The sequence below is a fragment of the Lytechinus pictus genome, chromosome 3 (genome assembly GCF_037042905.1).
Source record: "Lytechinus pictus isolate F3 Inbred chromosome 3, Lp3.0, whole genome shotgun sequence".
Lineage (NCBI taxonomy): Eukaryota > Metazoa > Echinodermata > Echinoidea > Temnopleuroida > Toxopneustidae > Lytechinus > Lytechinus pictus.
Genome location: NC_087247.1, coordinates 68,864,045 through 68,881,132, shown reverse-complemented (window position 1 = coordinate 68,881,132; position 17,088 = coordinate 68,864,045). Strand labels below are relative to the sequence as shown.

The following is a 17,088-nucleotide window of genomic DNA, read 5'->3' as shown; positions in this document are numbered from 1 at the left end:
GGGATCAATTTAGTAGCTCTACGTTGGACACTCTCTAACCGCCTCTGCTCACCCAGCTTATACGGTGACCACGCAGCTTGGCCATACTCTAAGATTGGGCGAATAATCTTAAACAAAAGCTTAATAGAGGTCTTATCCAAATGTACAAAAGTACATGATTAGATCTAGATCTATAGAGTCTACCGGTAGGTAAAAAAAAAGAAACAATGTCATGAATGTGAAATATATAGATCTAGCCACGTACCGGACACTGTCTTGATTCTGGACGCGCATATTACTGCATACGAAAACAATTTCGTACCGCATGCAGAAGTGTTTCTACCAATATAATGTAAAAACAATTGGATTGACAACTGATTAGATCTAAGTGCATTAGTTATTTATTGCCGCAACTTATTTCATCATAACTGAGACACATCATTTACACATGTATGAGAAAATGAAACATTTATGATTTCATGTAATAACATAAGAAAAAAGAAAGTGGGGATGTGACATCATCAGCCCACCTAATGAATATTAAATGATTTTTAAATTTATAAGCCTCCAAACATGCACCCCAAAACGTTGACTTGGGTTCTTAACACCATTTTCGGTGACCATTTTTAAAAGTCAGTTGTATGCATTGGTTGCTAAGGGAGGCTGTATCTTAGCAACCATTTGACCTTTCGGAATTTCCCGTCAGACACTTAGGGGAGCATTTGGTGCGAGTTTGAAGAAAATCGGAGGGAGTCGGCTGACAAATTGTCTGAAAATTGGTTGATTTGATATGGATTGACTATTATTACACTGTGTAAACGTATCTGTATTAGTTGCATTGACGCCATCAATGGCGACAATGCATTGTTGTTGTTCCGTATTCCTATTCCGCAATCTTCTTCTTCTTCTTCTTCGTCTTCTGCCAAAAACCCCATTCACTTAACACATAGAGTTTGTTAACTCTGCCCAGGCCACGTCCCTCATCCAAATCCCTCCAAACTTGGTAGACATGTTGTCCAGCACCCCTAGTTGTACACCTATTTCATTTTCCAAAATCACTCATGCATGACCATCCAGGCGCCATTTTGTAAATTCCAAGTCCATTTGCATACCATTCTTAATTTCGTCCTAACTCCCGCATCCTGCATGCTACAGACTTCTAACAAATTGCAGTAGATTTTGAAGAGTTGCCCTTTCATATAAAAAATACGACTTGCCCTTCAAAATGCCGTCTTCTTGCCCTAAATTCGAATCGAAGATAGTCTACGTTCAAAATGTTCATATTTATTGAAATGCAAATTAGGAAAATCGTAAAATAGTAATAACTTCCTTGTTTTTGTCTCACCTGCATAGCAGAGTGAGACTATAGGCGCCGCTTTTCCGACGGCGACGGCGGCGGCGTCAACACCAAATCTTAACCTGAGGTTAAGTTTTTGAAATGACAGCATAACTTAGAAAGTATATGGACCTAGTTCATAAAACTTGGCCATAAGGTTAATCAAGTATTACTGAACATCCTGCCTGAGTTTCATGTCACATGACCAAGGTCAAAGGTCATTTAGGGTCAATGAACTTAGACCATGTTGGGGGAATCAACATCAAAATCTTAACCTAAGGTTAAGTTTTTGAAATGTCATCATAACTTAGAAAATATATGGACCTAGTTCATGAAACTTATACATAAGGTTAATCAAGTATCACTGAACATCCTGCATGAGTTTCACGTCACATGACCAAGGTCAAAGGTCATTTAGGGTCAATGAACTTTGGCCGAATTGGGGGTATCTGTTGAATTACCATCATAACTTTGAAAGTTTATGGATCTGATTCATGAAACTTGGACATAATAGTAATCAAGTATTACTGAACATCCTGTGCAAGTTTCAGGTCACATGATCAAGGTCAAAGGTCATTTAGGGTCAATGAACTTTGGCCAAATTGGGGTATTTGTTGAATTACAGCCATAAATTTGAAAGTGTGTTGGTCTAGTTCATAAAACTTTGACATAATAGTAATCAAGTATCACTGAACATCCTGTGCGAGTTTCAGGTCACATGATCAAGGTCAAAGGTCATGTAAGGTCAAAGAACTTTGGCCACGTTGGGGGTATTTGTTGAATTGCCATCATATCTCTATAAGTGTATTGGTCTAGTTCATAAAACGTGGAAATAAGAGTAACCAAGTATCACTGAACATCTTGTGCGAGTTATAGTAGTTTTCAAAATCAGCACTGCTGCTATATTGAATCGCGTGATGCAGGTGAGACGGCCAGAGGCATTCCACTTGTTAATTTAATGTAGCCACATTCGAGTTCGAGTGAACGGAATAAAAAAAAGTGTAAGTGACTGAAAATGTATGTTATGAATGTCTATATAGCTGATGATAAACAAACAAGATGATTTAGAGATTAGGAACAATTTATTCTCCTTTTAAAATGATGCCTTACATGTATATATCTCCTTTTTGTTTTACTGATTAGATATGACGGAGGAAGCAAACCAAACTGTAAAAGACCCTCTTCTTGATATACAGGGGTTATCTGACAGGACACTAAATGAGGTAAAACTCTCAAATTCAAGATTAATCTCTGTTACCTGTAATATTTCTTTCAGGTGGAGAAAGAAGCTGTTTCTTAGTTTTGTATGACTTTATGTAACTCTGTTTTAAAAATGAAGTTCTGAAATTTTAGTGCTCCAAAAAAGTGACCAAAGAAGAGACCTAAAGCACCATCTCAATAGTATTCTGTAATACACTTAGACTTGCCAGGAGATTAATAAAAAGATGAATTTCAGTCACAGATATCTAGAAAGTGTCTGCACGAATTCGTTATAATTTCCCTTGGTGTTGTTTAAAAAAAAAAATCTGTCAACAATATTAAATACTACACACGTCAAAGTTTGGGTTATTTTAAAGAAAGACATTTGTAATTTTGACCAATGTATTTAAGGCTGGGATGCCAGATCTTGAAACATTGCTCTGACAACCAAACTATTATATAAGATACCATTATTTTTCTCATTTGTATTATTTCATCATCTCTTTTTTTTCTTCAGGAATTCGGGTTTTCTTTGGACAATGTAAAGCATTCAAGTAACGCGGTCAATAAATCCATCATTAAACGGTTTAATCATCACAACACACGGGTATTAGCTGCATCAGAATCAAAGTAAGTTTCAACATGTAAAGGCAGTAATGATGATAATAATTATTCTTGCTTATATACACTTACTTTATCAGAAAGTGCTCTACAGTAATGCCGCATAATTACCCTGGCTTTAGCAGAGTAGCAGTTACGTGCTCTGCGTTTCAAGAAATAAATTTCTACCAGGTACCCATTCACCTCATCTGGGTTAAGTGCAGCACAATATAGATAAACATTTAAAGAGTATCTTACAGATATGTAATCAATTGTTTGTCGGATTTGAGCTTGCCCGCATAAAGTGACATGACGATCTCCACTTCCTGAGCAAAGTGACAACTTGGATGCTGTCTTACAAGTATTAATCCTATATGGTTTTTGTTTGTTTTTGAGCAGATTAATCATGTGTTTATTGTTTATTTTGAGCAGACTGTATGTTATAAATTTGACGTTCACCACCCCAAAATGGAAAATAATTCCCCCCTTGCTATGGAGAAGCTCTCGATAAGTTTTGGGCTATATCAACATTTTATAGAATTGGGAGAGAAAGATGAGTATTTAACAAATTCAGATGTCAATAGTTTTACCCACAATAATTTGAATAAATAACTTGATTTTTATTCAAGGCCTATTTCAGAACAGATGTTATTCCCAATGCATCTTAAATCCTCACTTGATGTAATAATAATGATGATGATATTGATAAAAAAGTATATGTAACTAATAAAGCGTTACATCTACTGTGTAGAGTAGAATGCTCATAAGAACTTGTGAGATAAATAGAAATGTCTTGGGCATCTTTTGAAAAGATTCAAAAGATGTTTACAAAGTAATGAATGAACAGTTAAAGCATATTGACAATTATTTTTATTTCAATCATGTTCTTTCAATGACATCATTACAGCAAGAGAAGCATAGACGACGTCGATGGACCATCAACCAGCTCCCAATCTTCCACACCAAGTCAGAACTCAAACACAAATCATCGAGTGGAGGGAGGAGGGGATGGAGACGAGAGCACTGCAAAGAAAGCCAGGTTACGAGAAGCAATAGAGATTGAAGATCTAGCATCTACCTCGAAGCAAGATGGTGTTTCCTTGAGGCTTGAAAGGACAGACAGGTATGGCATGACTTGTTGGGTATTACAAGATTCTTGAGCTTAATTTTGATTGTCTTTATGATCTTCACAACCTTCACTGTCAACAATCAGCAGTATCATGTTGTTATCATCACCATAATTAGGATACTCTTATCTTGCAGGTACATGTATTATCATGGTCACTTGAAGCTTTCATCATCTGGAATATTTATCATTATCATCATCATCACCACCACCACAACCACCATCACCATCATCATCACTGTCTCCATCATCATCACCACCATCTTCATCATCATCACCATCATCATCGCCATCATTATCATCATCATCATCACCATCATCACCATCATCACCATCATCATCATCATCATCACCATCATCACCATCATCATCATCATGATTCATCATCATCGTCGTCATCATCATCATCATCATCATCATCATCATGATTCATCATCATCATCAATCATCATCATCATCATCATCATCATCATCACCATCATCATCATGATTCATCATCATCATCGTCTCCATCTCCATCATCATCATCATCTTCATCATCTTCATCATCATAGTGATCATGATCATGATCATCGTCATCATCTTCTTCACCATAATGCTAATATTCTTTTGATGTTTTCTCTAGGTATTATCATGGTCCAACCGTTGTCCAGTCTACTGATTACTTCTCTTCGGAGGAAGTGCTTGGTGCCTTGAGAGCTGTCCAGTCCGAGGTCATGTCTTCTGTGCCTAATCTACATAAGGTAAAACAAAACAAAGAAACAAACAAACAAACAAGAACACTGATTCGATGGAAAGGCATCCTAAGACTGCCTCTTGTATATTGTCATGTAGTAAAACACCTATAAAAGGTCCCCAGACAAAAAAGTAAGAAGGAGAAACAGTGTTGAGTGCCCAATCAGTCTTCTGTTCTTAAATTACTCAAGGCAAAACTACAGTAGTACATGTACAAATAACAAAGAAACAAATAACCAAATCAATGAGTTTCAAGCAGTCAACCCAGCAGAAAGTAATCAAGTATCACTGAACATCCTGTGCGATTTTCAGGTCACATGACGAAGGTCAAAGGTCATTTAAGGTCAATGAACTTTGTCCATTTTGGAGGTAATTATTAGATTGCTGTCATAACTTTAAAAGTTTATAAAATCTGGATATAGGGGTAATCAAGTATCACTGACAAGTCTTAGGCCGCATGATCAAGGTCAAATGTTATACAAATAATGAATGTTTATGAGTGCAATGGACAGAATACTTCATGAGGTGAAAGATGAAATGATCCATTCAACGAGGCGCAGCCGAGTTGAATGGATCATTATTTCATCTTTCACCGAATGAAGTATTCTGTCCATTGCACGAATGAAAAAAACATTCATTATTTGGTTTATATGACACATAAAAATAGATTTTTTTTTTCATGTGAAATTTATTAATTTCGATGCAAAACATGCTCATGCAGTGCGAGTTCGGTCTGTTGATTGTTACGTCATTACAACATGCGTATTTATTTGTCTCGGTGCGCGCGTGCAATGGACAAAATCGTATGGATCCAAAATTGCACGATGAATGGATACAAAATTGCACGGTTGATGACGTCATTGCAAAATGGGCTGAATGAACGATATCAAACAACCAATCAAATCGCAAGGATCTATCTAGGTGTCATATAATATTTATTATCAATGAACATAGTATTGTATCATTATATGAATGGTGTTTTTTGTGAATAATTATTTTATAGTAGTTTTCAAAGTCAGCACTGTTGCTATATTGAATCCCGTGATGCAGGTGAGACTGCCAGAGGCGCTTCACTTGTTACTCATTTTCGGCTTATATTTTAATGGTTTAGAAGTGGTATCATCCTTCATTATTCAACAATTTTTTACGCATCAGTGACTTTTAAATTTAAAAATAGCGCCCTCTATTGCAAAATCAACAAATAGTAAAATGACAATAACTTTGTTGTTGTCATTCATTTCGGTCTTATATTTTCAAAGCTGGCTTATGACATCATCCTTCATAATCCATATTCTTTTTACGCATCAGTGATTATTACATTTAGAAATAGCGCCCTCTATTGCAAACTAAAAAAATGTTAAAATGGCCATAAGTTCCTTGATTTCATTCATTTCGGTCTCATATTTTCAGGGTATATTTATTGTATCAATACTCATAATCTGTTATGTTTTTCTACGCATCAGTGACCATTACTATTAAAGAACAAGTCCACCCCAACAAAAACTTGATTTGAATAAAAAGAGAAAAAATCAACAAGCATAACACTGAAAATTTCATCAAAATCGGATGTAAAATAAGAAAGTTATGGCATTTTAAAGTTTCGCTTCATTTCACAAAACAGTTATATGCACATCTCGGTCGGTATGCAAATGAGGAACTGATGACATCACTCACTCACTAATTCTTTTGTATTTTATTATATGAAATATGAAGTATTTTTTAATTTCTCGTCATTGTCATGTGAAATGAAGTTTCATTCCTCACTGAACACGTGGAATTCCATTATTTTATCATTTTGTGCTTCAGGCAAGGAGGTCCTAATCGTCAAATTCGTAAAAACTGAAATATTGTATAATTCAAACAATAAAAAACAAAAGAAACAGTGAGTGAGTGACATCATCGACTCTCTCATTTCGATGTAACTGGCTCGTTCATATAACTATTTTGTTAAAAATAAGCGAAACTTTGAAAAATCATAACTTTCTTATTTTACATCCGATTTTGATGAAATTTTCAGCATTGTGCTCGTCTGATTTTTCTCTATTGATTTAAATCGACATATTTCTGAAGTGGACTTGACCTTTAAGAAATGGCGCCCTCTATTGAAAAGTTGAAAATACTAAAATGGCCATATCTTCCTAGTTTTCAATCAATTTTGTCGCATATTTTCAGGGTTTGCTTAAGGTATCATCCCTCATAATTCAAACGTAGTAATACGCATGACCACTACCTGAATAAATAGCGCCCTCTATTAAAAAGTGCAAAATAGTAAAAGAGCCATAATTTACTTGTTTTCATTTATTTCAGTCTAATATTTTCAGAGTTTGCTGATGGTAATATGTTTTCTAATTCTTGGTTTTTTTACGCATCAGTGACTATTAACTTAAAAAATAGCGCCCTCTATTGAAAAATTCAAAATAGTAAAATGGCCATAATTTCCTTGTTTTCATTCCTTTTGGTCTAATATTTTCAGGGTTTGCCTACGGTAACATCCTTCATTATTCACTCGTTCGTTCTGCATCAGTGACCATTATCTTAAGAAAAAGCGCCCTCTATTGAAAAATCGAAAAACAAATAGTTATATGACAATAACTTTAATGTTATTATTCATTTCGGTCTTATATTTTCAGGGCTGGCGAATAATATCATCCTTCATGATCCATATGCCTTTTTTACGAATCAGTGACCATTACATTTAGAAATAGCGCCCTCTTTTTGCAAACTAAAGACATTAAAATGGCCATAACTTCTTTGCTTTCAATCATTTTAGTCTCATATTTTCAGGGTTTGCCAGTTGTATCATTTCACATAATCTAACTGTGTGTTACGCATCAGTGACCATTCCTTTAAGAAATAGCGCCCTCTAATATTTTCAGAATGTATATCATCTAGAGTTTTCTCTCTATATCCTTCTGTTTCTTGCCCTCCATTAAATCACAGGCGTCAATGCATGCACATCGTTCTGAAACGATTGCAGATCTAGTTTGCTTTTTCCTTTCATTTTGAGTCTACAAGAGACCTTTTCCATAATTTAGTTTTACAGAATAATCTGTTATGCATATATAATTGATTTATTTTCCTTGTATACATGTGTATTCCTAAGTTGGATAAAAGAGACCTGGAAACTCAGATCTTTGCTCTTTTACACATCCAGTAATAAAATTATACTTCTTACTTAGGTATCAATTCAAATTGTCCAGTAGACTCTTGAGGAGGATTGGTCCAATTTCTAAAAATACCTCATTAACCTTGCTGTTAAAAAATAATCTGATACTGAATAACAAATCAGCAAAGAAACTGCATGCCTTTGGTAAAATTCAGCCATGCAATTTTAAACTGATTGGAACCAAGAATAGTTGTCAGATCTGACAATTTTTTCGATGACAAATATCGATGAAGACTGCTAATTGCAGAGATATCAATTAAGGTTGTGTTTTGTCAAGAGTTCAGTATATATGATGATTATCCGTTATACCCCCATCTCACTAGATGGCGATTCCACTGCGATCGTCAAAAATCGACAAAGCGTGGTATAACGTAGCTTGATCGTGCCTTGATCTTTTCAATCTTCTCCGTCGTACCTTGATCTTTTCTGAAGCGGCAAGGATCGCCACCATCTTCCTGGTCGCCACAAAATTTTGAACATGTTCAAAACTTATGTAGCGAGATCGCGGAGGTGCTAGAGCGCATCACAATCGAGTCATGAGCGTATTACAAACGACATATTCGTAGCTGTAACGGAGCCCCAACGCATAAAGCGTAGTATAAGCGCATTAAAAGCGGCACCGATCGCCCGTGGTTTTCAGGCCCGTTCCCAAGACAATTCTGCTACGCTGCTTCCGTTTACAAGGCAACTGCCTTGCGCTCGACACGCTTCACACAGCTTCCACCACCACGCTTCCTTCTTTGTTGGGTGGCATGTGGCACAGGTACTCAGCCCGCTACAGGCGTTCGCGTTGCGCTTTTGCTGCGCCGCTGATGACTAGGCAGCGATTGCGCAACAACCGTCCGCGCTGCTATAAAACGCCGTGCCGATGGTGGCGGATTATCATATTTGCAACAGATTACGAGGCGATACCACGGCGTTTTCAAACATACCTCCCAGAAAAGGGAAAGCTGCCCAAGCTACCCCTCTTAGGCCGGCGGTCGAAGAGGAAGATCAAGGGGTTATGGTGGTGGTAGAGGAGGAGGAGGAGGTAGAGGAGGAAGAGGAGGGGGTACAGGAGGAGGATGAAAATCTTACTGCTGAGCCAGCTGGAAAGAGAAAAAAGACGCTCACATGTCTTGATGACGAAATGGGTTACCTTTGCAGAAATAAATAAATTGATTATGTTTTGAAAATAAATTGAATTCTAACCACAGTGACAGTAGACAACATCAAATTTTGTTAATGATTCGATCAGTAATGTATTGATTGGGAAAGGCAATCTTTAGGGAGATTCTGGCATTGTGCCCCCCTTTCCCTCCCTTTTTATGAGTGCTCTCACATCAGTAGACTACTTCTTGTCAGCAAATTTGAAAGGAATTTACCAAATATTTTTGAGTGACAAACTTTTGTGGAAAAAAATAAACAGAATATCAAAGATTTTTATGCTCTTTTATGAAATTCTGGATGCATCCCTCATATTAACTATTAGGCTCATCGACATCTTTTGAATGAAATTTTGAAAATATTGTATATTATGACTTAGGTGACAGCCAGGATCGGACCCTGTATCTTTTTGGCCTCCTCCTTCTCCTGTCCTCGCATTCAACTTTTAACTGATGTTCTTTTAGAATGTCAAGATGTATAAGTCCAACCAAATTCTGGACATCCATGTTGGTCGGAGGTTGGCAATCGACTGAAAAATGTGTCATGTGCCGTGATTAGTATGCCGATTGCTTGAAATCGTTTCAAGAGCCCATCATGAACGTAACATAATCGCTTCATTCGTAGCACCACCGTACCGAGGTCCTAATTAGCGTATGAACCTCGTTGTACGATCGCTTTGATCGCAGAAGCAGCGCATCACATCTGCCTCGAATCGTCGCAAGAAAGTGGCATCGTTGTACTTTCAGCGTATTACCATCGCCTTCAGCGCAGGTCGGTCGCATAGAAGTTGCAGTGCAATCGTCTCGCAGGCTAAAAATAGAATTCGAGGAAGATTCTGCTACGATTTGCGGGATTTACACAGATCGCCATGGTCGCCACGATCGCCTTCCTAGTGAGATGGGGGTATTAGACTCTTGAGGAGAATAGGTCCAAAAATCATTAATCATGCTGTTAACAAATAATCTGATACTGAATAACAAATCAACAAAGGAAATACATGCCTGCATTTTATCTGTCTCTGATCTTTAATAAATATTTCTGAAATGCATGGTAAGTATGTGTAACGTCATTTTGTTTTCTTATTCATTAAATGCAGTCTTTTTATCCATGATGAAACAGATGGGTCAAGAAAATAAGGTGAGCCATATTTCTGCACAAATACTGAAACAATGAGTGTCTAAAAGATTTAAAAGGAATAAATTTCTTTTTTTCTTCAGTCTTTTCATAATTGCTTTACTTCTTACAAATGTATTTGTTGTATGAAGGGAATGGATGTATACATGTAGTCATTTTAGAAGCAAAATTTTGGTTTCTTAACTGACAATGTTGTAGCCATTTACTTGCATTCAGTATAATTATTTATAATGATTATTTGTTAGACACTTGAGGAGGAATGGTCCAAAAATACCTCATAAACCATGCTGTTAACATATATTCTGATACTGAATGACAAAGATGGTAGTTTGCCTTAATTTTCAATTTAGATTGAAGGTAATATTTAATCTCGTTTTCTTTTTATCATTTTCTATTTTCTACACTTTACCATTATTTTCAGTTGCTCTTTTTTAAAGCAGCACCTATTTTCATTTAATTTTTCATATGATAATGTACTTCAATATAGTAAAACATTTTGAGTCTTCAATATGATGATTCAAGTTTCCCTATTGGTCTGATCAGCCTTGATGTGAAATGTGATGAATCTGATGTTGGCTCGTGATACAACTTTAAAGTCCAAATTCTTTATAACGTATTAACTTTTGTGTTAGATTACTCCTTGTTTATTATCTTTTATGTTTATGTTTTCATTCTACTTCAAGATACAAGAGTCCTTTTCTTTAGTGAAGTGGAAGTTGTTGTGGAATCAATCCATTTACGTGGGTTATACAACCAATTCTGAGAGGTAAGTAGAATTTGAATTTGTAAATCTGTAATGGAAAACGTACCTTAGAAAATGGACCTAATTCATAAAACTTAGACATAAGCGTAATAGTGTATCACTGAAGATCCTGCCTGAGTTTCAGGTCACACGAACTCTGCCCATGTTGGGGTTATTGGAGGAATTATCATAATAGCCAAAGTTTACGGATCTAGTTCATGAAACTTGGACATAAGAGCAACCATGTATCCCTGAATATCATGTGCAAGTTTCAGGTCACATGACCAAGGTCAAAGGTCACTTGGGGTCAACAAGCTTTTGCCATGTATTAGAGGAATTGCCATCATAACTTTAAATTTTATGGATCTAGTTCATGAAACGTGGACATAAGAGCAATCAAGTATCCTTAAACATCCTGTGCGAGTTTTAGGTCACATGACCCAAGGTCAAAGGTCACTAATAGAGTCAATAAACTTTTGTAATGTTGGGGGTATTTGTGGAATTGTCATCATAACTTAGAAAGTTTATGGATTTAGCTCATGAAACAGTGACATAAGGGTAATCAAGTATGAATGATTATTTTGCACATGTCTTAGGTCACATGATCATGGTCAAAGGTCATTTAGGGTCAATGGACATAACATTTTATTATCATGTTAGTGTTTTTTCTGTGAATAATTATTCATTAGCTGTTTTCGAAGGCAGCACTGCTGCTATATCAAATTGCGTAATGCAGGCGAGACTGCCAGAGGTGTTCCACTTGTTTTTATTATCAAACTCTTTACTAAATTGTTCTTTTTTATAGTCTAGACATTAAGTCATTTCTTTTGATTTAAAGAAGGAAATCAGCCATTATTGTCCAAACTTTCACAATAAAATAATAGTATGTATATATTTTGAGAACTACTTAGAATAAATATATTTCCAGTTTCGTTAATCAGGGTAACCAGATGTCCTCATCTGCTAAAAAAAAAAAAAGCTGTCACTGAGAAGCCTGCAAAATAGAAATAGAACATGAAATGAGAGACTTGAAAATACAAGCATTGTGTTTCTGACTTTTTATATTGATTCAAAATTTACTCATGGATATCTACTTGGGCAGAAGTGACACTTTATTATCCTGTGCAAATAGTGCAATAAATGATCCCTATGTTGAAGCTATTTAATTGGGTACTGGTATATAAGGATTATATGAATATTCATAAGTATTATACACAGACTTGCTTAGTTGAATTTATTCAAAGAGACTACACGCAGATCACTTCTCAGAGCTTGGCGGGGTTATATGCAGTCTGTTGTTATATTATATTTTACATGGGGGGGGGGGGGTTTCATGAACTTTGTCATTACTGACAAGTTGTTATTTGATGGTTAACCATAAAAGAGCTTGAATCAAACCAAGGCCATGACCAGTCATGCTCCAATGCGTGTACCCTTCTCATTGGCTGGTCCTTGGATATTCGTTGTGCCTTTTCTTTTTCCTATTTTTGCTGAAATTCAGAAAAAGTAGTGGTTTGAATTTGAAAAAGTCACCTTGCCACCACAATATTAAGTATTAAGGGCTTTGGTGAAATTCAGTCATGTCTTTTTTTTTTTTTATTGAAACCAATAATAGTTGTCAGGTCTTGAAATTTACCACAAGAAAAGATCACCAGTCGCTCTTAAAGTCGCTCTTACAAACGGCTTTATGAAACACCCACCAGAACTGACAAGTTTGTAGATGAAAAACATTGATGAAGACTGCTCATTGCAGAGATTTCAATTGAGGTTGAGTTTTTGTCAAGAGTTCAGTATATATGATGATTATCCGTTAGACTCTTGAGGAGGATTGGTCCAAAAATACCTCATAAACCATGCTGTTAACATATATTCTGATACTGAATGACAAAGATGGTAGTTTGCCTTAATTTTCAATTTAAATTCAAGGTAATATTTAATCTTTTCTTTTTATCATTTTCTATTTTCTACACTTTACCATTATTTTCAGTTGGTCTACTTAGATGAAAACGGTGGTGGAAGTTAGCGGAGAAACAAAGGTAAGAAAGCAGCACCTATTTTCATTTAATTTTTCATATGATAATGTACTTCAATATAGTAAAACATTTTGAGTCTTCAATATGATGATTCAAGTTTCCCTATTGGTCTGATCAGCCTTGATGTGAAATGTGATGAATCTGATGTTGGCTCGTGATACATCTTTAAAGTCCAAATTCTTTATAACGTATTAACTTTTGTGTTAGATTACTCCTTGTTTATTATCCTTTATGTATATGTTTTCATTCTACTTCAAGATACAAGAGTCCTTTTCTTTAGTGAAGTAGAAGTTGTTGTTGAATCAATCCATTTACTTGGGTTATACAACCAATTCTGAGAGGTAAGTAAAATTTGAATTTGTAAATCTGTAATGGAATATATAACTTAGAAAATGGACGTAATTCATAAAACTTAGACATAAGCATAATAGTGTATCACTGAAGATCCTGCCTGAGTCTCAGGTCACATGACCAAGGTCAAAGGTCACTTACGGTCAACGAACTTTGTCCATGTTGGGGTTATTTGAGGAATTGTCATAACTTTAAAGTTCACGGATCTAATTCATGAAACTTGGACATAAGAGCAACCATGTACCCCTGAATATGTGCAAGTTTCAGGTCACATGACCAAGGTCAAAGGTCCTTTAGAGTCAACAAACTTTGGTAATGTTGGGATTATTTGTGGAATTGACATCATAACTGTAACTTTATGGATTTAGCTCATGAAACATTGTCATAAGGGTAATCAAGTATGAATGATTGTTTTGCACATGTCTTAAGTCACATGATCATGGTCAAAGGTCATTTTGGGTCAATGGACATAATATTTTATTATCATGTTATTTTTTTTTTCTGTGAATAATTATTCATTAGCTGTTTTCTAAGGCAGCTATGGTGATAAATCGAATTGCGTAATGCAGGCGAGACTGCCAGAGGCGTTCCACTTGGTTTTTTTTGTTGTTGATCCAACTCTTTATTAAATTGTTTTTTTTTCATAGTCGAGACATCAAATTATTTCTTTTGGTTTAAAGAAGGAAATCAGCCATTATTGTCCAAACTTTCACAATAAAATAATAGTATGTAGATATTTTGAGAACTACTTGAAATATATTTCCAGTTTCATTTATCAGGGTAACCAGATGTCCTCATCTGCTAAAAATGAAGAATCTGTCACCGAGGAGTCTGCACAATAGAGATAGAACATAGAATGGGAGACTTGATAATACATGCATCGTGTTTCTGACTTTTTATATTGATTCAAACTTTACTCATGGATATCTACTTGGGCAGAAGTGACACTTTATTATCCTGTGCAAATAGTGCAATAAATGATCCCTATGTTGAAGCTATTTAATTGGGTACTGGTATATAAGGATTATATGAATATTCATAAGTATTATACACAGACTTGCTTAGTTGAATTTATTCAAAGAGACTACCGGTAAACGCAGATCACTTCTCAGAGCTTGGCGGGGTTATTTGCAGTCTGTTGTTATATTATATTTTACATGGGGGGGGGGGGGGGGTTTCATGAACTTTGTCATTACTGACAAGTTGTTATCTGATGGTTAACCATAAAAGAGCTTGAATCAAACCAAGGCCATGACCAGTCATGCTCCAATGCGTGTACCCTTCTCATTGGCTGGTCCTTGGATATTCGTTGTGCCTTTTCTTTTTCCCATTTTTGCTGAAATTCAGAAAAAGTAGTGGTTTGAATTTGAAAAAGTCACCTTGCCACCACAATATTAAGTATTAAGGGCTTTGGTGAAATTCAGTCATGTCTTTTTTTTTTTTTATTGAAACCAATAATAGTTGTCAGGTCTTGAAATTTACCACAAGAAAGGATCACAAGTCGCTCTTAAAGTCGCTCTTACAAACGGCTTTATGAAACACCCACCAGAACTGACAAGTTTTTAGATGAAAAACATTGATGAAGACTGCTCATTGTAGAGATTTCAATTGAGGTTGTGTTTTTGTCAAGAGTTCAGTATATGATGATTATCCGTTAGACTCTTGAGGAGGATTGGTCCAAAAATACCTCATAAACCATGCTGTTAACATATATTCTGATACTGAATGACAAAGATGGTAGTTTGCCTTAATTTTCAATTTAAATTCAAGGTAATATTTAATCTTTTCTTTTTATCATTTTCTATTTCTACACTTTACCATTATTTTCAGTTGGTCTACTTAGATGAAAACGGTGGTGGAAGTTAGCGGAGAAACAAAGGTAAGAAAGCAGCACCTATTTTCATTTAATTTTTCATATGATAATGTACTTCAATATAGTAAAACATTTTGAGTCTTCAATATGATGATTCAAGTTTCCCTATTGGTCTGATCAGCCTTGATGTGAAATGTGATGAATCTGATGTTGGCTCGTGATACAACTTTACAGTCCAAATTCTTTATAACGTATTAACTTTTGTGTTAGATTACTCCTTGTTTATTATCCTTTATGTTTATGTTTTCATTCTACTTCAAGATACAAGAGTCCTTTTCTTTAGTGAAGTAGAAGTTGTTGTGGAATCAATCCATTTACGTGGGTTATACAACCAATTCTGAGAGGTAAGTAAAATTTGAATTTGTAAATCTGTAATGGAAAATATAACTTAGAAAATGGACCTAATTCATAAAACTTAGACATAAGCATAATAGTGTATCACTGAAGATCCTGCCTGAGTCTCAGGTCACAAGACCAAGGTCAAAGGTCACTTACGGTCAACGAACTTTGTCCATGTTGGGGTTATTAGAGGAATTGTCATAACTTTAAAGTTCACGGATCTTATTCATGAAACTTGGACATAAGAGCAACCATGTACCCCTGAATATGTGCAAGTTTCAGGTCACATGACCAAGGTCAAAGGTCCTTTAGAGTCAACAAACTTTGGTAATGTTGGGATTATTTGCGGAATTGACATCATAACTTTGTAACTTTATGGATTTAGCTCATGAAACATTGACATAAGGGTAATCAAGTATGAATGATTGTTTTGCACATGTCTTAGGTCACATGATCATGGTCAAAGGTCATTTTGGGTCAATGGACATAATATTTTATTATCATGTTAGTGTTTTTTTCTGTGAATAATTATTATTAGCCGTTTTCTAAGGCAGGTATGCTGCTAAATCGAATTGCGTAATGCAGGCGAGACTGCCAGAGGCGTTTCACTTTTTTTTTTGGTTGACCAAACTCTTTATTAAATTGGTTTTTTTTTTATAGTCGAGACATCAAATTATTTCTTTTGATTTAACCCTAAAATGGCCGGGGGGGGGGTTGAATCAACCCCCACCTCAACATTTTCTGCGATCATTCCGCCGTGCGAAATTTTTTGACCGCGCCACTCGCAGAGTTTATACTTTTAAGTCTTGCGCATCTTTTGAGACCAAATTTACGACGCCCGGGTACGCGGTTCCGAAATTACGCAACATTTTGTAAGTGCATGTCAGACCAAAAATTGTTCCAAAACGTGAATTTGTGTACAAAGTCAATGCAAATTGAGTTTTCTTATCTTATTCATAAAGATATGATTATTTTTACTGTAAACAGCTGAAAGCAATTGATTTTAGCATAATTATGCTTCAAAAAGGTTGTGCAATAAATCTGGTGACAAAAACAAAGAAAAACAAAAGGTTGAAAAACAACGAAATACATAAGAAATTCATAAAACAATAAAATACATAAGAAATTGATTTCCAAACCGAAGTTTTTTTCAATTGCCATTGTTAAGAATGCTACAAAGAATATTTTTACCAAAAATTAGCATTCTAGGAGCTTTATTTAGTGAATTAGAGCAAAAAGTATGATTCATGCATAAATTAGCATAATTAATTCATATAAAATAAAATCTCATTATTTTGGAAAATGTTACCATACAGCCTTGTAGATTA

At 35.5% G+C, this 17,088-nt stretch overlaps 1 protein-coding gene across 1 annotated transcript in view; it reads left to right on the top strand.

The window, feature by feature from the left end:
* The window catches only part of LOC129256771 (general transcription factor IIH subunit 1-like), a 70,381-nt gene continuing 53,293 nt past the window's right edge, over positions 1 to 17,088 (top strand). The window contains exons 1-10 of the mRNA XM_064097634.1: positions 1 to 2,538; positions 3,033 to 3,145; positions 4,023 to 4,238; positions 4,867 to 4,984; positions 10,385 to 10,425; positions 11,106 to 11,188; positions 13,152 to 13,200; positions 13,456 to 13,538; positions 15,379 to 15,427; positions 15,683 to 15,765. Of these exons, the coding sequence (XP_063953704.1) occupies positions 2,461 to 2,538; positions 3,033 to 3,145; positions 4,023 to 4,238; positions 4,867 to 4,984; positions 10,385 to 10,399 (540 nt within the window). The 5' untranslated portion in view covers positions 1 to 2,460 and the 3' untranslated portion in view covers positions 10,400 to 10,425; positions 11,106 to 11,188; positions 13,152 to 13,200; ... (1 more) ...; positions 15,379 to 15,427; positions 15,683 to 15,765. The remainder of the gene's footprint in view (positions 2,539 to 3,032; positions 3,146 to 4,022; positions 4,239 to 4,866; positions 4,985 to 10,384; positions 10,426 to 11,105; positions 11,189 to 13,151; positions 13,201 to 13,455; positions 13,539 to 15,378; positions 15,428 to 15,682; positions 15,766 to 17,088) is intronic.